The sequence below is a fragment of the Stenella coeruleoalba genome (genome assembly GCF_951394435.1).
Source record: "Stenella coeruleoalba genome assembly, chromosome: 2".
In the NCBI taxonomy this organism is placed as follows: domain Eukaryota; kingdom Metazoa; phylum Chordata; class Mammalia; order Artiodactyla; family Delphinidae; genus Stenella; species Stenella coeruleoalba.
In genome coordinates this window covers 167,660,487-167,683,975 of record NC_137147.1, presented here as the reverse complement: position 1 = coordinate 167,683,975, position 23,489 = coordinate 167,660,487, and the positions used below count along the sequence as shown (strand labels likewise).

At 40.2% G+C, this 23,489-nt stretch overlaps 2 protein-coding genes across 12 annotated transcripts in view; both read right to left on the bottom strand.

Annotated features, from left to right (window-relative positions):
- Positions 1-23,489, bottom strand: part of PLXDC2 (plexin domain containing 2) — a 417,308-nt gene that overhangs the window by 229,770 nt on the left and 164,049 nt on the right. For all 3 annotated transcript variants that reach the window (XM_079915193.1, XM_079915195.1, XM_079915194.1), the window contains one exon: positions 14,149-14,360. In XM_079915193.1, coding sequence (XP_079771319.1) covers positions 14,149-14,360 — 212 coding nt within the window. The remainder of the gene's footprint in view (positions 1-14,148; positions 14,361-23,489) is intronic.
- MALRD1 (MAM and LDL receptor class A domain containing 1) overlaps positions 14,267-23,489 on the bottom strand; it is a gene marked incomplete at its 5' end in the record, with an annotated part of 1,062,652 nt that continues 1,053,429 nt past the window's right edge. For all 9 annotated transcript variants that reach the window (XM_079915185.1, XM_079915179.1, XM_079915188.1 and 6 more), the window contains one exon: positions 14,267-14,360. The remainder of the gene's footprint in view (positions 14,361-23,489) is intronic.

Below are 23,489 nucleotides of genomic sequence, written 5' to 3'. Positions count from 1 at the left end.
CATGGTCCCCATGCCCCATCATTCCCCTATATCTAGGAAGAAATTCCCTTGCAGTAAATCATGCCTCATGTGATGATATTTTTTTTTTAAACTTTTTTGGACTATTGCCACCATGACCCCAAGGGCTCAAATTTACCAACCAAATGTAAATCCAACGATTGTCTTTAAATATGGGACTGAAGAGTTTCAGATCACTCAGAACCCAATCAAGGCAACTGTAGTAAAATGTCAAGACAACAAATTTGGACTGTGCTAGTAATTTAGAAAGGGGAAACCTAACATACTTGATGGAATTCGGTTTGGAGAAAGCCTATGTAAAGCGAAAGGGAGTAATCAATCCGAAAGAGTGGTTAGCACAGCCATTTTTAAAAACGGAATTCAATTACTTCATGCTAGAAGTAGGCAGGTATAGAATCCATCAAGAAAATGGGGAGAGAGATCCCAGCTTGATCACATCACAGGGGAACTTGGAAATAGGTCTCTCCTGATTCCCGAATAATAATCCCAGGAGGTTACTCTATTAAAGGAAGCCTGGAGCCATGGACGATTCATTAAGGAGTAAGTGGGTGCACAACCCTGGAAGGGTCCAGTGTTTTGATGAGCCTTGCCCCCCTGCCTCTTTGCTACCAAATGCCCAATGGCCCCTGCTCATCTAGAAGCACTATAATGCCTGCTGTCACCTGAGAAAGCCCAATTAGCACCCAAGGCAGGTGGCTTAAGATTCACAGCAGTGGTTTCAGGTTTTCTATCATCACTGGAAGGGACAGAACTCAGTAAGGTGCTTCTTTGTTCTCTGTCTCTGTCTCTTTGCCTCTGTCTCCAGGCATGTGTGCTCTTGCGGCATTTCAATTTATGGTTGCCTGAGAGGGGAAGCAGAAAGAAAGGCAGCAAAGTGGATAAAAACAGCCCCAGCAGAAGCAAAGTGACTGAAGTAAGAGCAGCAGCGGCAGCAGCTTACTAAAGCCAAGGGGATACTTTTCCTGCAGGTGCACGCTTGCCTTTGCAAAGTGTGGTGGCTTCACTGCTCTGCGCCAGAAGGCTACAAAGAGTCACGCTGCTGACACCACCGTTGTTGCCGCCAGCGCTGCTGCCGCCTCTTACTACTATTTTTGTTTTTTTTGGCAGTACGCGGGCCTCTCACTGTTGTGGCCTCTCCCGTCGCGGAGCACAGGCTCCGGACGCGCAGGCTCAGCGGCTATGGCTCACGGGCCCAGCCGCTAAGCGGCATGTGGGATCCTCCCGGACCGGGGCACGAACCCGCGTCCCCTGCATCGGCAGGCGGACTCTCAACCACTGCGCCACCAGGGAAGCCCCTTACTACTATTTTGTATGTGACAGTTTCAAATATAACTCTTCAAAAATACAGTTTAGAGGGGGTAGGGGTGCAAATTTGCGCAGGAGCATGAACTTCCATCAGCACAAGTAGAGAGGGGACTCCAGTGGAAACAAGCCCGGTTTCAAGATAGGCACTGAAGACGCATCACTGTTCCTGCACCCGGGGAAAACGGTTTCTACACCATGACCATGGGACACTTTCTCGGTAACCACCTTACCTTCCCTCATCCTTCATCTCTTCTTTTGCAGCAGAAAATGGTATTGAGGTCATTTGAGTGTGAAGACAAATTTACTGCCGTACAAAGAATCCCAGTGGACAAGCTATAATCACATACCCGACGTCACTACTCATTTGAATGTGGAAACAGCCAACAAAAACATCAGGCTTTTGTTGGTAATCTAGTTCTAGTCCTTGCCACATTCCATTTTACTTACAGTCCTAGCCACAAGTGAATCTCGGTTTTCTTGGTCAAAAAGGAAGTCAAGTCTCCCTATGCTTCCTGGGTTTCACATCTAACCCTCAGTTAAATACTATTCTCCCTGCATCCAAAAAATTTTACTTCAAATCAGTGAATGCTTTATGAACATCAACAAAAGATCCAGCACTGTTTCATCCCTCATGGAGGCTGTAATCTGAGTCAGATTTCCCTAGATTGGGTCTTTTGAAATAGTCTGGGCATTTCTTGGCAATATGGTTTGGAGTGATATCCATGGAGTTTCACTTGCCAAACCCTGCTTTAAATAGAGAGGCCCTTTCACTTACTCTAGAAGAGAATCTACCATATATTTCTCGCGTGGCCTTGTAGGAATGGAGACACAGGATAATGATTTCAGGCTACACAAGTTGTTAGTGGTAACACGAGCTTCTAGTCAAGAGAAATACTTGGTGGAGAGAAACGGCAAATTTGCCCGTAAGGGAGGAGAGGGGCCACCGAGATTGAAACAGAGCCAGGTGAACAAGGGTTTTGTGTGCATGTGCCCTGAAAAGGGCACAGTTACAGAAGAGAGAATTGGGTCCACGGTCACATCTCCTTTCCAGTTTTCATAATGTCTGATCCTCTCTTTTTTCTTTTGGCAGCGCCGAGCAGCTTGCAGGATCTTAGTTCCCCGACCAGGGATCAAACCCGTGCCCCCTGCAGTGGAAGCAAGAAATCCTAACCAATCGACCACCAGGCAATTCCCTCGATCCTCATTATTTCAAAAAGTCCATTATGCTTTGATTTTCTTCATTGTGTCTCATCCTTACCTTCCAGAACAATAATCTAGAGAACATATTTAAAGCTTAAGGCATTCACTGAAGCAAGAGAGTCTTGGCCAGTCCTCCAGGTAGCTGTTTATATTTTACTGCCTCCATGAAAAAAAAAATACTGGTTTTTGCTCAGAGAAATAAGTGCCTAAGTGTAAGGTAAAAGGGGCTATCCAGCCACCGTTTATTTTCCCCCACTGAGGTAATTTTTATTTACAGTGATTAGGAATAACGTACACACATGTATGTACGCACACACACACACACACAAAACATACACACACAAACATACATTTACAAATCACTAAAATTTCTATTTATAGGCTTTGAAAAATATCTATAGTTTATAGCAACCTTGCCTACACATAAAGATTTTTAAAACCACCACCTACAATGCCAAGTTCTTTGGTTTTTAATTTTGCAACTGCAGCCCAAAGGAAGACAATGATACATTGGTATGGAGGCTACTGGGCAGATGGCAGATCACTGGTGGAAAGCAGTGCTAGAAAAAAAAGGGACAAAGTGAGAAAATTAATGTTTGTCCCAGATTCTGCTTCTGTTCTGTCAACCCGCTCCTCGCTTTGTTTCAGGGACTGTTTCAAAGTTGGAAATCATTTTCTCTTACCAGATTCTTTATTACCAACACTTAAAAAGTCAATAGACAATCAGGAGGAACAGTCTCACAGTCATTTACCCCTTACTCTAATTTGCATTCACAAGTGATCACCAGCTGGAAAAAAAAAATTCCCTTTGAAGATGTTTAAACATTTTTCCTAAGGAGATAAAAACATAGAGTTTTTTTTACTTTTGTCCTTTTATGCAAATGATTTAAATGCAGAAAATGTCAACGATTCTCCTTTTAATAATAAAGTAAGAAATACACCTTTACAAAGCAAAATTTAAAAAAAAATCCTGAAGTGGCAGTTATGATTGTTCAGTGACTAAACTGTCTGAACAAAGCATGTCATATACATTTGAAATATGCTCAGACCATAGCAAACCTATTCGATGAGGCAAAATAACATTTTAACCGTCATGGCAAAAGTGATTTGATTTCTATTTAAGTTCTTTGTGGACCAGTAAGTAATTGAACTGCAGCTGCTTTCTTTCTAAAGTCTTCTGCCTAAATAGAGCCACGTTGGATGGGCTGTTGGCAGGGGCAAAGAAGGGGGGCTTTTGAATGTACTGATTATTTTATTTCCTTGGGTTTACGGTGGAAAATATTACTTTCCACAGAGTTTTTAAGGGACAGTGAAAATACAAAGATTTGTCTAAAATTTTTGTTTACTTTTAGAAGATAATTTTTTATCACTAGGTCCAGTTAGTAACGTGAGAAAAATTTCTAATGAATACTTATTATTTTGGCCTGGCACATTTCTGTATTTATTCATAAAGTTGTTTTCTTACAGTTTGAATTGCACCCTTCCCATCTGAATATGACATGCTTCTGTTCTGGTAAAGATTAATCCCATTCACTTTAAAAATAATAAAGAGATATCTGATTCCTCAATGGACAGAGAAAGATGACAAGTCATTCTTTGTTCAGTTGGTATTTAAGAAAGAGAAAACTGATTGTTTATACTTGATTTTTAAGATAACAGATCATTCTACAACACTATTTACAACGAACAAATTAATTGTTTTGAGTTTCTTGGAAAGGGTTGTTAGTGTCCCCTGTAAACATTTTCGAAAATGAAATTTTAAATCACCTTCTGCTCTATTGACAGAACAAGGAAAGATTTGCATTCAAATATGAACACTGTGCAAAGCACTATAACCTAAGAAAATTGGACAATATTATAACCTAAACTGTCCTTAGAGAAAAAAATCTGACAATCATAAATCATGACATTCATCTTTGAAAATTATAAAAATTTCCAGAATAGAATTCATGAAACCTTAAAAAGTTAGGCAGTATTATATTTAAGTGGAAAATCCTATCACAAGATGAAATATTTTTAGTTTTGGAAGTATTTACCTAAAAGACTTCTTTAATAAAAGGTGCTGTGACTAAATGAAATGTTTAACTTCAACAGTAAGAAATTTGCTTTGCAAGTTTTCGTTTCAAATTCCTTTGGTGACAAGTTGGATCTGCGCTGTGAATGCAAAATAATATAGATAGATAGATGATTGATAGAGATATTGTCTAAAAGGTGAATGTTAGTGTTTTCCACAGCTTTGCTTTTTAAGCTAAAGATTGTGTAAATATATGAAGTTTACAAAAAGAGCTAGAAATCACTTGTTAAATAGAAATAGTTTCAGCAGTATTTAATCCATTCATTCAATTCAGTGCCATGGATTCCACACTATTATTTCAATTTAATAGCTCAGGCTTGAAATACCATACAGAAAATGGCTCAAAACAACTGTTCCCAAGGGCTGCAAAGTTCAATTCTTCTCTTGTTTCTAGACAGATTCAGACATCTATGCATCGCTGGGACATGAACAGAAAGGTTTTCTTTCAGGGATACACAAAAAGAAAATTAAGGAGTCTCTGTTCATTCCGAATGTTAGCCACCCCTCCTCAAAAGGATCTTTGGCTATTTGATACCTTCCTTAATAGAGTACAGGGTGGCACATTAGCAAATTTATCACAAATGTAAAAGCAAAGAATAGGAATATGCATAGGCATGCTTTGTTATAAAGAGACCTTATCTACCTTAAAACTGCTTCAGAAATATAAGATGAGATAAAAGTCCCCTGAACACTTAGCAAAATATATTACACATCATTGCTTAAGAATAAAAATATACTTTTTTCATACTGTAAGTTTAAATCATCAGGAATTTTTAAACACCATATGTAATGGCCCACCTATGTGTAGACCTAATAATGTTTCCATAGAAGTCACAGTATTTGGCAAAGACACATGAGACATCTTGGACAAAGGTCCATAGAAACTTCTGGGTGCCACACAAAATTACAGATAATCATTGTTTATCAGAGTCCTAGTCTTTATTTTTCCAAAACACTGGTACTAAGTTGTAGAGTGCACATTAATTTGTTAGATAAAATAAACGGCAAAGACTTGGTGTGATTTCGTGTACTCAGTTGGTGTTAGTATTCCTAAAATTAAGTAAGTTCACATCATAGGGGCTGGCAGATTCATTATGCGACAAATCTTCACGGGAATAAGGAGTGGCCCCGATCCTTCTCCAGATGTAGTAATAAAAATCATATTATTGGCATGACTGTACCAATTCAGACTTATTTAGTCTTTGAGCTACAATCACTTTATTATTCTGTTTCTGATTCTGAAAATATCACATAAAAGACTAGTCCTTGGGCTTCCCTGGTGGTGCAGTGGTTGAGAGTCCGCCTGCCGATGCAGGGGTCCCGGTCTGGGAAGATCCCACATGCTGCGGAGCGGCTGGGCCTGTGAGCCATGGCCGCTGAGCCTGCGCGTCTGGAGCCTGTGCTCCGCAACGGGAGAGGCCACAACAGTGAGAGGCCCACGTACCGGAAAAAAAAAAAAAAAAAAAAAAAAGACTAGTCCTTAAGGCATAATCCATTAGTATAGAACGGGATTGTCCAGTGAATGACCCCCAAAACTATCTCTCTGTTGCCCAGAAGCTAGATAGCTGAGAAGATAAGCTATGCACCTAGAAAGGAGAAGACTGAGACTGAGCTCAACAGCCATGGAACCTGGCACCCCCAACCCAAGTGCTGGCCCTTCCTAAACTGCCGGCAGGTCAGCCTGGGCTGCCCGGTGCTTGACCTTGGGTATGTATTTCCCCTATGCAATGCTCCTCTCAGACTTGTCCAATAAAGAGGAGAAGCAAACAGGACACAGCCCTGCCTGGACCACTGTCCACTGGGGGACACATCCATGAGCTGCCAGGAGAACAGAGGACTCGAGCACCTGCTGGCTGTTTTGCTCCTGAGTTCCAGCCCATCCTTCACCCTGAGCCCCTTCCTCAACGTGCAAAGACTGGACACATTCTGGACTAGCAAACCATTAGCCTGATTCTTCAGCAGGATTTAAAACAATCAATTAGATAAAGATCTAGGCCTATTACACTAAACAGTACTATAATTTTGATACTGAAAATAATAATTTTCATGAAAGTGTATTTTAAATGTCCTGTTGGAAGTTAGCCTGGGGAAAGAAGAAAAATAAGATTGCAAGATGACAAAGTAGAAATTCTACTGGTTAACCTGGAGTTCCTTACATTAGAAGTTCCTTATCACTGCCCTAATTAATGCAAAGAAAGGCAGAGGACATGACGCAGTCCTCATGAATGGCTAGGAAATTGAGGTAGGAAAAACTCATTGCTAGATTCTTATAATTAATCTCAGGGTCCTGGTGAGGGGAGGACCTCTCTTGGTATATGGAGAATGCAAGAATATTACATTATATGATATTTCATATGATATTTCTCTTCGTATATAGAGAATGCAAGAATATTATTCTAAAATATAATTCTTGTTCTAAAAATAAATTATACGACTAACACACTTAATAATTTTACAACCTGTATTTATCATTCCGAAGACTATTTCCATGCTCTTACCGTAAGTAAATTCAATTAACTAACAGTGAAGCATCATAGAGATAATTCAGTTATTCTTTATGGAACTCTTTGAAGAACAGTTATGGATCTTTTTCATTTTTGTTCCAATAAAGAGCTGACATGTCAAGCTAAGAATAATCTATAATTGAGCAAGATATATGATACCCTATTTTAATCCTCATTATCTTTTTAGAGGGTGAGCAATAATTGCAGATAATTTCTGCCTGATTTACTATTTTCAATGGATTTTCTTCTTTGAAAACTAAAAGCCATCATCAATATTCTAAACGCAAATGAATGGGATTAAATCATAAGTTTGAAACTGTGTTTCTCCAGTTTCCAAAACAAAAGAAGTTGAAACAGATTTTGTTGTCAGTTCACATATAACCTTTGGCAATACAGAGTTGAAGAGATGAGGCCAATTCCCAACCCATGTGAGATGGGTGCTTGTCAAGGTTGTAGCAGGCCACACTGCCAGGGAAGGAAATGACCAGGATCTGCAACTGACCCTCAGAATCAAGCAAGCACCAGAAGTTTGGGTAAAACTTCAGTCATCGTGGTTAATGTAAGTTATCGATTAGAAACCTAAATATTCCTGAAATTCATATGCTCATCAATAGCATTTCTCTAACTACTGTCTCATTTTAGCTTACGATAACTCTCATCTAAATTTATTTCATCTTTCCACCCCTTCGATTTGGGCTTTCAGATCCACTGCTCACTCATTTTTGCGGCACCAATATAATCTTGCCTCTCTCTATTTAAAATATTCAGTAGCTTCCAAGTTCCTTCCTGATAAATCCCAAACACCTTAGCACAGCATTAGGAACTGAACATTTGTGTCTCTCCAAAATTTACATGTTGATACCTAACCCCCCAATGTGATGGTACTAGGAGGTGGGACCTTTAGAAAGTGATTAGGTTATGAGGGTAGAGCCTTCATCAGCGGGGTTAGTGTCCTTACAAATGAGATCCCTAGAGAGCCTTCTAGCTCCTTTAGACATGGGAGGACACAGCAGAAAGACAGCCCCCTACGAACCAGAAAGTGGGGTCTCATCAGACACCAAACCTGCCAGCTCTTTGATTTTGGACTCCCAGCCTACAGAACTGTGAGAAAGAAATTTGTTGTTTAAGCCACCCAGTCTATGGTATTTTTGTTATAGTAGCCTGAACGGACTAAGACACATAGCATAAGGGAGTTTAAAAATCTTTCCCCGCTTACCAGTGCAAAACTCTCTGGCTAGAAATATCTTGATATCTGGCTACCTTTTAACTCTCTCTCCATGACGTGGTTCAGATGACACCTTGTCTCTCTTCATTAATCCTGGCTCTCTACAGAATAAGGGTCTTCCTCTGGGTGCTGATTAACTTACGTAGTATTTCTGCTCCTTTTTAATCACATGCTCTCACCATGCTTTTCTTCTCGTCTTTTGTGGAAGGCGATCTGACACTTACATGCATTTAGGAAATTTCAATTCATTCGTGTCAAATAAGTGTGTTTCCTCAGGATTATCTGAGTCTTCCCTTTGCACAGCTTTCTGCTTCTGCAACCACAGACGGATGCCTCTGAAAGTTTAAGATTCCCCTAAGATGGAAATGCTTCATTAAAAAAATCGACACCAGCTTTTACATTCATAAAAAATATAGTAAAAGAACTGTTCAGTATCAGGTGGTACTTTTCTTTCTTTTGAAAAATGTCACAAATCTGCATGATCACATGCTTCTCATCTGGAAGTACTGTCTTCCATGAGTTCACTGAGCAGAACAGTGGCCTGAAGAAAGAATCAGCACAGCAGTATTCTGCAGATTTTCATTATTTCTGTGAAATGGGATGATGTGTCTTATTACTACCCTACATTTACGTTCAGTACTGTTATTGTCAGATCTCTGAAACTGAGGAAGCATATCTATGCTTGAGACACATGAGCAGTAGGATTTCATTATCTAAGAATATTCTGATGTATTCTCTGTACTGCAAACATACCACGGAGATTATGCCCACATGGGACATTATGAAATTTGCCTTTGCTTTGTAAAATATCTCAAAGTAACAGCATTCTCTTTTAGATGAAGGATTTTCCAGTGACTTCTTTCCTGTCAAATAGAATACCTAGTTATGAACTGCAATAAAATATTAGAACACACACAATAACCTGTGTGCAGCAATTGGCAATTGACAGCTTTTTAAAGAAATATATTATAGAATTTGTGACAATATGATACAGATACAACTGGCAGTGTGCCGCAGCAGATGATCAAAAAAAGAGTTTTTACATGTGCATTTAAGTGGAAACACAGTGGATCTGTAGCTTTTAGCTACTTCTGTTGCACATATTTGCTAACCATTTTCCACTGTACTTTCCTCAGATATGAACTTTAATGCGATCACAGGTGATACAATTGTTAGATATGCCTGCAATTTTTATTTGGTACAAGAATGAGAAATCCACAAGATATGTTGTTGGAAGGCACTGCAATTTAACCTAAGGTTTTTCAGAAATCTATATCCTCAAAACTAAGAGCTAAATCTGCTCTGTGCTCTAACTCCTTGCAATGCGAAGTGTCGCCTGTAGTTTAGCCACATCTGCATCACCGGAGAGGTGCTGGTCTAGCTCACAATGTCTCAGTCAGTTTGGATCATGGAGCTACACTTATAGGATCCATAAACCTTATTTTTAATCTTCCCTTCTTCAAGTTATCCAGGTACTTTGGAATCGAAGCCAAAAAAATAAAAATCACACTTGACAATCCTTCTCAGAAACATTTTCATTCTCCCAAGAGAGGGAATATGAAGTTCCAAACGCTGCATGTGAAAAAGTAGGAAAAAACCACACATTTGGTTCCATGTGTTAGAAAGGACTGATTTCTGTAAAGTGAAGAACTGTAAGTTACCAACAGCATTACACAGGAATAAGCTGAGGAAACTGAGCTTTATGAAGACCAGTAATTCTCACCAAACACTGCTCAGTCCCTCTCCATCCCATAAGGCGCCCTTGATGCTGCAAGAGCTCCACCCCAGAAAACGGAAGGGCAGCCAGCAGCGAGGTGGAGATCCACGTGCTGCTCGTCCATGCACGTGTCCCTGCGGTCACGGAATTCACTGAAGGCTGCTCAAGCACGGCCAAGTCATGCATGGACTTCAATCTAACCTGAAAGTCCCTGAAGCCCTTATATTCCCAAAGTAATTACAAAAAGCATGCTAGTGACTGCTTTTAATACCTACTAATCAGGGGGAAGTACTCTTCTTCTTTTTCTTTTTTTTTGCGGTACGTGGGCCTCTCACTGTTGTGGCCTCTCCCGTTGCGGAGCACAGGCTCCGGACGCGCAGGCTCAGCGGCCATGGCTCACGGGCCCAGCCGCTCCGTGGCATGTGGGATCTTCCCAGACCGGGGCACGAACCCGTGTCCCCTGCATCGGCAGGCGGACTCTCAACCACTGCGCCACCAGGGAACTTGCCCAAGTGGTTATACACCCACATGAACAGAGGAGGTACAAGAATAAAGGTCTCATGTAAAATAAAATGCAGATCGACAGTGGCGCTTGCCAAATGTTGAGTCCCCACTTACTCATCAGGAAATACGAACTGTTTCAAAACATCTTTATATCTTCATGAAAAGAATACGAAAAAAAGAAAACAATGACAACAGCAATGAAACTTCAATTGGAAGATTCTTTAACTGGGATACTAAGTTTGACGATCCCTCCATTATCTGTTCTTGTGCAGAGCCAGAAAAAATACTGTCAAGTACCAAGTTAAGAAAATAACAGCTTTTGTTTATTTCAGAGTGAATTTGTGCCAAAATAGTAAATATGCTATTGTCTTTTGCTTTTGTCTTTGTTCAGTGAAAGTGGGATACAAAGTCTAGACAATGGCAGAAGTTGGGGAGAACATGCACAGGAATGCCATTCTGGGTGGTTTAAGTCTCACTGGGATACAAATTATTTTAACAGCCACTGCTACAATCAGGGCTCTCAGGCCAAATAATTCTGATTCCTGACATCGACTCTGGAAGCTTCTAAAAGGCAAAAGCATACACAGTCGTTCATGCTCATTGCTTATATTAAGCAACATAAATCAAAATGCTATTCCTAAAACATAAGAAAGATCTTGTCACGATGCCCAGCACAGAGCAATCACTCTATAACCATTCGCTTCCTTTCTTTCTTATTTCCATTTAACTCAATCGGGCAAAAGTATTTTCCCCAAAAGAGACGCAACAGTTTTCAAAAATACTATTTCAAGGGCCAGGATAAGTAAACTTTACAGAGAAGTTTCTGATGTAGGCTTTTGCTTCCAGAACTAGTGGTGGTGCCGAGGGGTGACTTATGGGACTTTAGATCCCCAATAATCTCCATCAATCCCCAGCACCCCATAAAAATAAACTCAAAATAAAAGCAGTCCTCTAGTTATGAAATCTAGCTTCAAGATGAGTCCCCTTTCAGCCAGACTGAAACCCTGAAGTTACTCTATCGATATTCAGGTGCTACAGTTATCCAAAATCATTACATAATCAAACAGCCATTTATTTTTTCTTCTATTAGAGGAAGCAAAGCCAAGTAGTAAGGCTAAATCTTGAGAGCTGGGCAGTCCTGGGTTTGACTGCCAGCCCTTTACTCATTAATGAGAGACCTTAGGAAAAATACTCAACCTAAAACTGAAAGTACCCTCATGTTAATCACTGAGATTAGCCAGTGAAACTGGGGATGCATATCTCAGCAGGCTGATGTAGGGACCAGATAAGACGATGACCATACAGCACCTGGCAGGTCTTAGCACCAAGTGAGTGCTCAGTGAATAGCTCCCTGCATCATCCTTCCTCCTTTTTACTGATTCAAAATCTCTGACATTACATGGTCTCCCTCTATTAAGGAAAAAAAAGAGAAAAACTGGCTGAATAACAGAATCATGGCTATACTAACAACTAGAATTGTACTGATACTTTGGGGAGTGTTAATATATCCCTGAGTAAAAGGATTTTCTATTTTACCAATGATTAGAAAAATTCAGCATCCTGCACGGAGATCACAGAGTTCTGGGAGTCTGTGTTCTCTCCCTTTAATCTCAATAGGTTACTAGTTCTGGGCAAAGAGGAAACATCTCTGCTTCTGTTCAGCTCTCCTTTCTTTATGCTGCACCCTGGCTCAAGGGCAGCCCAGGGAGGAATTGTGTTGCCTACCCCGAGTTGTTACCACGACATTGTTGCCAAAATAGCAGGTACTCTGCAGGAGTCAGAAGAGCCTCTGACAGATATTATATGAGTTCTGCTCCTGGCACATCATCCTCTGTTGTCTGTTAAGGGCCTGACGGGGGCAGTCAGGGGCCACCAGAGTCACAAACTAACTAAGGCGATGGAGAGGGGTTTTGAAAATCTTCGGGCTCTCACCTAAAGAGAATCCCAATGGCCTGTGCTTCATTTCTGAAGATTCCACTCACCATGAGGGAACAAAATTATGCTTTGATACCATCTGCAGAACTATGTCATATCTGTTTCATGAAGTTGAGTTCTTTTCCTAAATAATGAGTATTTCAGGGCAGTAAAAAGAATGCTGCCTGGTTCTTTAAAATAGAAACCTGTTACCTGGGACATAGTAGGAACTAAACCTTCAGATTGAGAGAATATACAAACGGACAATGTCCGGACCATGGATAACAACAGAACTCTGACCCCAACCTCTAGAGCAACCAGTCCAGGGAGCCAAAACGCAATCCTGGCAGCCATCGGCCCAGAAGGGGCAGGACTTGATTAAAAACTGATGGTTTCTCTATTTTTTGTCCCTATGCCCAACTCTGGACCAACCACAGAAAGCCATGTATGTTCCCCAATCACGAGATGCTCAGCTTCTGATTAGCCTACCTCCAGCTTCTCCGTGCCAACAACCTCTAATCAGAGCACACCTGCAGCCTTCTCTTTTTTTAACGGAAAAACTTTCCCACTCCCCTGCCTGCTTTTGAGTCTCTGCCAAAGGCAAGTGATAGAGGCTCACTCCCTGGCTACAACAAACTGAATAAATAGCTTCTGTTCTCATTTGAATGGTTTTTGCTTAGTCCCATAAGATTCACTTGTTTGTGTCTGTTATATCTAGTATACTAACAAGATCATATTTTAGGATTTGCAATGCTAAGGACTATGGAAACTTAAGCAATGCAATACCACCCTTGAGGCCTCTGGGCAACCCCAAAATCTGCCTAGAATGTGCCTTCAGCAGCCTTCCCTACTTGCCAAACCCACCTCCAACCGTCCTTCTCTTTCCAATTTGTGGCTCCAATTATCACAAAGAATTATGTACAGTAATAGAGTGACCAACCATCAGTTTGCCCAGAACTGCCCCATTTTAGGCACTGAAAGTTCTACATTCCAGGAAACCCCTCAGTCCCAGGTAAACTGGGACAGTTGGTCACCATGCAAGACTCCTCATAATGCCATGCCGTTCTGAGACTCAGCCTTTGCAGATGTAATTGCAGCAATCTTCTCTTTTACCATCGACAAATTATCAACCTGGTGAGCTCCTCTCAATCTGCCGAGCGCGAGCCTAAGTGCCCACTCCTAGGCCTCTTTGACAACAGCCCATCCCCTAATCCCAAGCAGATGATCATCCCCTCCTCTACGCCACACTGGCCTGTGTATACTTTTGCGCATATCACATGGCATAGGGATGAGTTGGTTACGGCGTTTACACTTTCTGACCCTGTTACACAATCATCTCCTTGCAGGCAGGAGATGGACTGTATTTCCCTTTGTGTCTCCTCACTGACGTCACCACAGCAAGCCCATGTTTGTCTGTTTCCTGAGTAAGTGCATTCGTGGGTGATTAAATGGCTTAGCTATTATTTATTTTATTTATTTAACATAATTATAATTACTTATTGAATTCCTGAATATTAACAAATTAATTATTTATTAATGAATTAAATTGATCCTCTACAAAAAAGTCCATAAGTTCCAGATTGAGCCGAAGGGCCAGCTTATAAATATTGATACATATGTGGAAGTTGGGTGCCTTGCAAGAAACAGACTTATTAATCCATTTCAATTACCCAGATCATTGACCTACCTCAATCTGGGTGGTGTTGTCCTGCCCGTCGTCCAGGAGCAGGTCCGTGAAGCCTCTGCGCTCTGGGGAGTCTTGGCCCAGGCTGGCTCGGTTTGAGTCTACCACCTTGAGAGAATCCAAGTGCCTTTTCCACCGGTGGCTGAATGCATGGGAATCCACCTCCACTTCCTCTTCTGTTTGTGGGAAGGCCTGAGCAACCTGATAGTGCCAATCTGTTTGAAAAAAAAAAAAATAACGATTTACCACCTGTTATGCATCATTTGCATGCTTCCTAATAGGGAAGAAAAATATTCTGCTAGTCAAAAGAAGAGGAAACTAACTCATAACAGTGAAATCTGTTTAACTGTAATATTTTTGAGTTGGTATGAATATCTCCGAGTAGAATGCAATTTTAGGACACACCATGATAAGTCGTGACAATGGTTAATGTGCACATCCAGCAGAGTCCCTAGAATAGTTGTGCAGCCCTAAAGTAATGCACTTTTATTCCCTTCCTTGCCCGTCCTTCACACACACCCTTCATAAACATTCTCTAGTTGTTCTGAGAAAACAAACTACAATCCAAACAAAGGAATGAAACTAAATGATTCCCAGCACATTTGAAAATACAAATCAGACATGAATAACTTGTGAGTTTATATTATTTCATGTGAGTTATGCTGGGCAGCAGAGAGAAAACAGAGCATTTGAATGGGTTAAATAATAGATGGAATGACCTTTGTGCAAACGTGCTAACCTGCCTTGTAGCTCACAAGTCAGACTTGGTTCACTGCCGAACTCATTTAATAAGCCACGTCCTCGGGAGGCATCACAAACGCTCTTGCTCATTTGAGCTGTTCTCACCTTGGAATCTTGTCAGGGTGGTAAAGGATGACAGTGATAGGCACTTAGAGAAATGGATGGGAAGGCAAGGAGATCAAATCACAAAGGTATTTTAAAGCCATCTGCAGGGACTGGCCTTGCTGACCCAGCTCATTCTGCTACTACAGGAGGGAAAATTAGATTTAATCATTACTCCTAGTCTTTCATTTCAGTGGGTCAGCAGGGGAAGGTGTTCCACAAGTATGGGAAATTCAGTGTCTGACCAACAACAGTTCTCCTCTAGGCAACTATTACCAAAAGATACGAATTGACAGGCTTTATAACTGGCAGGATATGGGTTCAAAAAGCGCTAAGAGAGCAGTGATTTAATTACAGCTGTGAGGTTCCCATCAATACAGGAACGTTCCAAGAAACAAAAATGTATTTAATGAAGCTTATAATACCATTAAATCAGTTACTTAGAACTCTAATAACCAAGTTAAGGCTTCCACTACTAATCACATGCAAATGGTCTAAAATATCTCCCTTTGAACTCAGAAAGATGCTAATCATTCTTCTAGAGGGGCTATTCTTTGATTTCACTGTGAATTTAAATGATCTGCCACTGCCTAAAGCCTTATTGGATACAGTCTAGAGTGATGCACTACCACAGTGTTGGCAATCTAGACTTTTCCATGGGCTTGTAGAATATTAGAGCTTAAAAGAGTCATGGAGATGGAAATGGCCAAAAATTCCACAGAAAGGAACCCTAGAGCCAGAAAATGTAGCACTGTGCTCAATTCACAGAATAGCTAGTTGTAGGCTAGGAAGAAACCTAGGTACATAGAGGGTTTATCATGGTCCCCTCCCACCTTCCACACAGTAAATGTTCAATATGTATGTCTAATGAGTATTTTACAGAAAATGTTTCTTTTGTTTGTTTGTTATAAATTTATTTATTTTTGGCTGCATTGGGTCTTCGTTGCGGTGCGCGGGCTTCTCATTGCGATGGCTTCTCTTGTTGCGGAACACGGGCTCTAGGCATGCAGGCTTCAGTAGTTGTGGCATGCGAGCTCAACAGTTGTGGCTCTGGGGTGCAGGCTCAGTAGTTGTGGTGCACGGGCTTAGTTGCTCTGCAGCATGTGGGATCTTCCCAGACCAGTGCTCAAACCCGTGTCCCTTGCACTGGCTGGCAGATTCTTAACCACTGCACCACCAGGCAAGGCCCGAAAATTTTTCTTTTTTAAGGTGTTGTCCCCACTGGACATTGAATAATGCTCAATAAATGTTTGTTGACTGACCAAATGAATGAATAAATTGTAGACAGTCTCTCTGGAACAAAAATGATAGGACCAGGCACAATTAAGTACGGAAGAAATACTGTACAAGGATTCAGGAGACCTGGGGTAGAATTCTTTCTGTTAGGTTTGCTGAATAGGGGATATTGCATGATTTACAAAACTCTCTGTGCTTTAGTTACCCTATATTTCAAATGGAAATGAAAATATCTTACCTGCAAAAGCAGACAGCTTTTCCTGAGTATGTGCCAGGTTCTAAGACTTATGATTCTAGGCAAAGCTACATAAAGCAATTTTATTTGCTTTGTTTAGATATCCTGCCTCATTACCAAAAATATATGAGGCAGCTTACAACAAAAGTACACAATAAAGTTTTATAACAACCAGATAAGGCCTCGTAGCACAACACTCAGATTAAACTTTAGAGCTGTGCATTCACCTTGCACTGGGGTGGTGGCTATCTGAATACAATCATGTAGGAACAACTGAAAATCTATAGGATCCTTACTAGAATGTCAGTGCAGATAAGAAAGACAGCAAATATCATGTAGTCAATGGATTAACAGTCCTAGATATAAAAATATTATTTTAAAAAAATCACAGAAAGGGAAAGTCTCCAGCCAGAGGTTTCTCAGTTCTTTATAATGTAAATCAGAAAAAAAAAAAAAAACACCAAAATCTCCAAAGAAGTAGTCTTTATTAAAATCTTCAACTGTTGGTTTCTTTAAAATAGATGTTATCATTGGATATTAATTGCCTGATATTAATTTTACCATTATCCTTTTAGATTTTTATAACACAGGACAAAACATAGTACTTTTCATGATGCCTGTTAGGCCAGTAACGTCACACTAGCCCCTGTGGCCCTGGCACAGAGCACAGAGTAGACGAAGCAACTAACACTGGAGGAGCTGTCTGCAGAGGAAGTCTAGTTCTCGTCTTTGATTGCTTTTTCTCATTTTCTCCCTGCCTTCTTACCCTAAGAAGGAGCTTCAAAACTTAGGGAGGATAAAGTCCATATTCCCCACTGCTAAACTAATTAAACAAGGAGGCCATCAGACTGAGGTGGCTCTAAAACCTTAGCAGCCTACGTAAGTAAACCCAAACCTGAGCCTGCAGCTGCCTCAAGGTTAAGAAATCAAAACCTAAGAACAGGGCTTTCCTGGTGGCGCAGCGGTTGCGAGTCCGCCTGCCGGTGCAGGGGATGCGGGTTCGTGCCCCGGTCCGGGAGGATCCCATATGTTGCAGAGCGGCTGGGCCCGTGAGCCATGGCCGCTCAGCCTGCGTGTCCGAAGCCTGTGCTCCACAACGGGAGAGGCCACAACAGTGAGAGGCCCGCGTACCGAAAAAAAAACAAACAAAAAAAACCTCAGGACAACCAGTCACAAACTTACACCTAGACTTTTCTGAATCAGGCAAACACTTAAGCTACAGCCACTCAAATAATTTCCTTGTTTTCTTCTGCCTTTTCTCCATAAAATCTGTCCCCTCGTTGGGGTTCTTGGAGTGTTCCTAGCCACTTCTGGTTTGTGCTGCCCCACCGAAATTGATTTTCAGTCAGGTAAACTCTTAAAATGTTGAATATGCCTTAGTTTATCTTTTAACACCACTTAAGTTGAAAGTTGGGAAGTCTGATTAGTGTGTCAAACTCTTGTTTTTGTGATGAACATTCCAACTCATTTTTAGCTAGATTATCGGGGAAGGTGAATTTAACAGACAGGTAGGCCTCCCGTATAAAACAAGCGCAAATGCTTCCTCTAGCATTTACAAGGGTAAGTCCCCAGACAGCTGCGGGTTTTGGTGTTTGTTTTTCAATTTCTGGCAGTGTTTTATGATTTTTTTTGCTTGCTTTGCTGTTGTATTAATTGCTATTACAGCCGTTGATTAGTTTGTCTCCCTGATGGACATGCTTGCTCCTTCTAGAATTTACTACAGTAAACTTTGTAAACTGATTACTCAATCACTTGCTGGCTCTGACTGTAAAGAGTAATAAACAAAATCTAAGGAAGGAACTGAGGGTTTTCCAATGTGAACATTTGTGAGCTTTAGTGCCTAGCCTCTGTGAATTTTCTTTGGGTTGCTCTTGTATACCTAATTCTTTTTCTCCGGTTAGGTTATGAATAAGCAAGGTGACCCAATCGTGCATAGAGGAGACATTCCTATTTGCTCATAATTCAGTAGTACGTGGTTCATCAAGACTAAAGTATGAAATTGGCTTCGATTTTTAACCCATTTCAGAATGATTTTTAGAGACGATAAAACAAGTCAAAAATGGATGTTTCCAGAAATAAAGACTGAGAAAAACTGGCAAAACCACAGCCTTGTTATCTACATTGTAAATTACTCCTATGCACTTCATGGGCTTTCTAACTCACAAAAATATTTCAAATTATCCTTTAAATCACCACCAAAACAAATCATTCAGAAGAAAGGTGAAGGGATATATGTAATATAATTTCTCCCTTCCCAGCTGTAGTGAAAACAAAAGCAATAGGAGGGATCTTTGAATAGTCTGGTTGCACAGACTGTCTGCTTTCTGTCCACTGTGTGTTAATTAAACCACTGATGGAAAACCGTCAAAGAGAATTTTTGCCAACATGTTTTGCTATAGTTGTTAATCACATAGCTCATGGAAACATTAAATATATCTAAGGACTTCCATTTGGATATAAGGAGAGAAAGGAAAAGACATATTTTTGTATATTTAATATATAAATTGACCTTAACACATCCTTGAGATACTTTATTTGATAAAAACAGCAGATAAAGTATTACTGAAGAAGGTATTTCATTACCTTTCAAAGAGACCATCATTATGAAACCCAATAATGTCCAGTTAATCTGAGAGTAAAATAAGAAACTCACGTACATCTTCATATTATTCTTTGCAAACCTTGCAAGTCTCTTTTGTGCTATCATCTACTATAAAATAAAATCATTTAAAATAAAAACAAAAGGGAAGAAAGCTGTTCTGGGTTGGATGTGTTTATATTTGTGTCTTATCCTAATGATTTTATTTAAATACCTTACATTTAGCTAATAGTTGAATGTATCTTTAACTGTATTTCTTGAGTCTTGCATACAAGCCGTACATACAATATATGTCGAATGACCAAGGAGTCACCACATAAATTGACATGCATCTTGTGCAATGAGGATCCGTTATGACTGCACCTTCTGACATGCACTTTGGTCTGCACTTCACAAATGAACCAAATCATTCTTGTGGCTCCTCTGCAAAGACGTTAAGATTTTTTACTGCAAACAGATTTACTGGCTAGATTCATCTGACAATAGATAAAATTATTCGGCTAAGGTAGATTGCCATATGGCTTCACATCTCAGTTTATTACGGAAATGAAGAGGAAATTCCATACAAATGGTATACTCTTGGTTCTGTCCAATAATGAACTGTCTATGTAGTGGACTTGGAGGTTTTGACTGATAGCATTACAGAGTAAGATAGCTACAGAAGAGAAAGCAGACAGAATGTTTTGTCGAGAGACATTAAAGGGTTTGAGTGGGACCTGGACATCATTTTCTTGTTAAGCTTCCCACATGATTCTTTGTGTCCCCCTGGTTGAAGACCACTGCCCCGTGCTCTAGCCCTACCACAGGTCATGTCTTTACCATCTCTTGCCTCCTACCTGGTGTTACTTTCTTAAAACTCTACCTTCTCCAACCTTTTCTCCATCTGCTATCAGAGATACCTTTTAGATTTATTCACTTCTCTTTTCTGATTAAAACCTCTAAGGCTCCTTACCACCCAACAAAACTATAAAACACCTCATGCTCTTGTTCTAACCCCTCTTCCCTGTCTCTGCCTCCCCCATCATGCTCTATGCTCCCACCACACAGAATTTCTCAATCATCTCTTTACCTGCAGTGAATACCTTTGCATGGCAGAAAGCCCTTCCTCACTCCAGGGCTTTGGGAAATCTCACAACTCCTTCAAGATCCAGTTCAAATAGTGTCTCCGCAAACGGAGCCTCCCTTGACTCCTCCAGGTGGGGCTAATTGAGTTTTCTTCTGTAATCCAATAACCCTTTTCACCTGACTCTTTAAACCCTCTTCCAACAATCCCCACTTCAGTGTGAGATGGTGCAGAAAAGAGTTAACACGGCGGGCCTGAGACTGCTATCCTTAGAAAATCTTGTTTGCAAGGTTGGCCCTGGCTGGTGCCTGGGAACTAAGATGGGGAGGGTTCCCACCATCCCCTAACAGGTAAGAGTGGCTCACTGTGGCTATACTGCCTGGGCAAACACTACTGCTTATGCTGACAACCAGCCTTCCTTTTGGGAGTCTGGGATTTTGGTTCACGGTAGATAGAAGGCGGTTATGTGAGCAGTTCCCAGTAAAAACCTTGGGCACCGAGTTTCTAATGAACTTCCCTGGCTGACCGTATTTCACATGTGTTGTCACAACTGGCTGCTGGTGGAAGTAAATGCTTCCTCTGCGCTCCCACTGGAGAGTGCTCTTAGAAACCTGCCCTGCTTTCCCCAGACGTTAAAAATGCCCCAAGTGCCTTTTCCTTTTATGAATTTTGCTTTGTATCCTTTCGCTGTAACAAATCACAGCTGGGTCTTATGATTCCTCCTATCATATGACCAAACCTGAGGGTGGCCTTGGAGACTCCTGACACAGAGATGTTTCAGAACAGGACTTCTATCTTATTTATATTTTTTGTCCCATCAGTACAAACATGGATATTGAAATATAATAAATATCCAAAGTTTTCTGAAAAGCAAATGAAGGAATGAGTAAACAAATGACTGGCCAGGTTGCCGCTCATCTGAGACAGCATCTTAAAGGATTATGTATGCGATCTGCTGTCCAGCTTCTTAAGATTTTAACCATGTTTCTTGCTCAGTCAAGATAAAAGGATGGAAGAAGGCAAAAACTATGGGAAAACGAATCTATAACAGCTTCTCCTTATCGGATATGAGTTTGACTCAACAGGAGCTCACTGGCCAGTTGGGTGATGTTCAGCAACACTCGTGGTTGCAGTTCTTTCCGGTTCATGAACTCAGTAAGAAACAGAACACATGTCTTTGAAGAATGTGGGCATGGCCAGTGAGATTGAAAGCTATGAAGTAGTTGAAAACAAGGACATTTTAAGTGAAAAGTGGAAAACAAGTGGAGGGCTACTCTAGAAGTTTGAAGCATAAGAGTCCAGGCTCTGAGGCGCAGAGCAGGAGAATCATAAAGGCCTAAGGCCGAGATGTAAGTGGCCTGCATACCCCTTACTCTCCGCCCTTCCCCTTCTCTGACTTCTGAGTCATTGCAGGGTTCTTGGTCACTGTACAGTGTTTTTCTGGTGAAGAACATTAGCCAGTTCAAGAAAAAGTACACAGGAAATGAAAGGGAATGGGAAAATGTAACCAAACACTCAACCCAAAATATGCACAAAACCAGTTACACGTTAAAATTGTAACAGTTTTCTAATCTTACTATTAAATAAAATAATAAGAAGACATTTTAATTTTATATATAAAATGGTTAATTATCCTATGGAAAACATGATTAGCCTTATGAGCAAATGTTAATATTTAAGACAATTTTAAGGTATTGTTGCATATTTACTAAAATATTAAAAATAAACAGAAAGAATAAAACTGTGTTAACAGTTATAAAGCAGAAGTGTTCTATGCATTGCTTCTAATAATGGGTTAATAATAGTAATATTACTAATAATAACTAACCTTCATTTAGGGTTGGTAGAATGTCAGGCACTGTTCTAAACATTTGCAAACATTAATGTATTTGGCATGTATCAATACTATTATTAACCCCATTTTACATATGAGGAAATTGATGTATATGATATGGTAAGTGATACACTAGGAAGGTAACCAGAGCTTGGTCCATAGGCTTGGTTTTGACTATCATCTAATCTACCTATGATTAATCTTTAAGGGATCAAATTAGCAATGCATCAGAAAGCCTAATGATACGACACAAAGAAACAATCTAAAAGAAAAATAAATAAGACAGAATGTGCTATTTAAAACGGCAAAATTATGTAAATAATCCAGCATGTGAGAACAAATAAGGAATAAAATACCCCATCAAGTTGACTGCCAATGCGAGGAAACGAAACACAGCCAATGTAAAAACATAGCAGAAAATAATAGCACATTAATATTGATTATATTTTTTAATTATATCTTGAAATGTTGGGAAGTACTTTAAAATAAATAATCTTGTTAATTGGGCATTTTCTATTAACTGCCTAGTAGAAATTTAAAAGAAAAACTGAATTCCTTCAAGTAGACTCAAGCATTTGTTTTACTATGACTACAATCTCCTGTTTTATAATAAAAGATGATTGTCAGAGAACTCAGGCCATCCACTTATTTTTCAGAGAAATCTGTCAGATTTGGAGAATAAACTTATTTCCATGTTAGCCATAGTCTACAAACAGTGAAAATAGCATTTAATTAAATCTGAGAGTCTTTTAATAAGGTTCTTAGGATTTTCTGCAGAAAACATAGCATCATGAACCCAGAAAGCGCATGGAATTTTTAGGTATGTGACCTCCTGCTGTGTGTGAAATAAGAGGGGGCAGCTTTACATAGCTTTTGTAGTCCCTCCCAGCTTATAAAAGTCTACCGTCTACTTGCCAGCTAAATATCTTGTTAACATATTTTAGGCTATTTGGGATCATGTATTAAGTATTCTACATTTGTTTTCAGATTTACTATTTAATTTGTGAAAATCCATGCATCATGAACTTTAGAGTCTCCATAGCTCAATAAAAAAGTGAAACTATTTGGTAAAATACCTTAACATTTCTCTTTATCATTAGCCATCCTCAACTACCCTTGTTTCCTGTACTCAGAATGGCTGATTTTAAAATAAGGGCTCTGCACTAAAAGCTAAGTCCAGTGCATGAAAAGTGTGACTCTGACAGCCAAGGGAAATGGAAAATTCTGTAAACAAGGACCAGTCATGGCCAACAGCCTCTAAGGAAAATTTAGTCTTCTGAGCCAGAACAGGCCAGATGGAATCATGGTTATAATGGTGCCCCATGTCAAAGATGATGTCCAAATGCCTAGGGCCCAAATCACTGAGGGCCTTCTATTAGATTACGGCTGCCAGATGTCTGATAGACTCAATCTCACTGTATATTGTCATCAGACCATATTCAGTTTGTGGGGTCAGATCCATAATGGCCCAATGTTGAGCCCAGGATGACTTAGCCAATGACCACAGATGACAGACAACACATGTATTTCTATC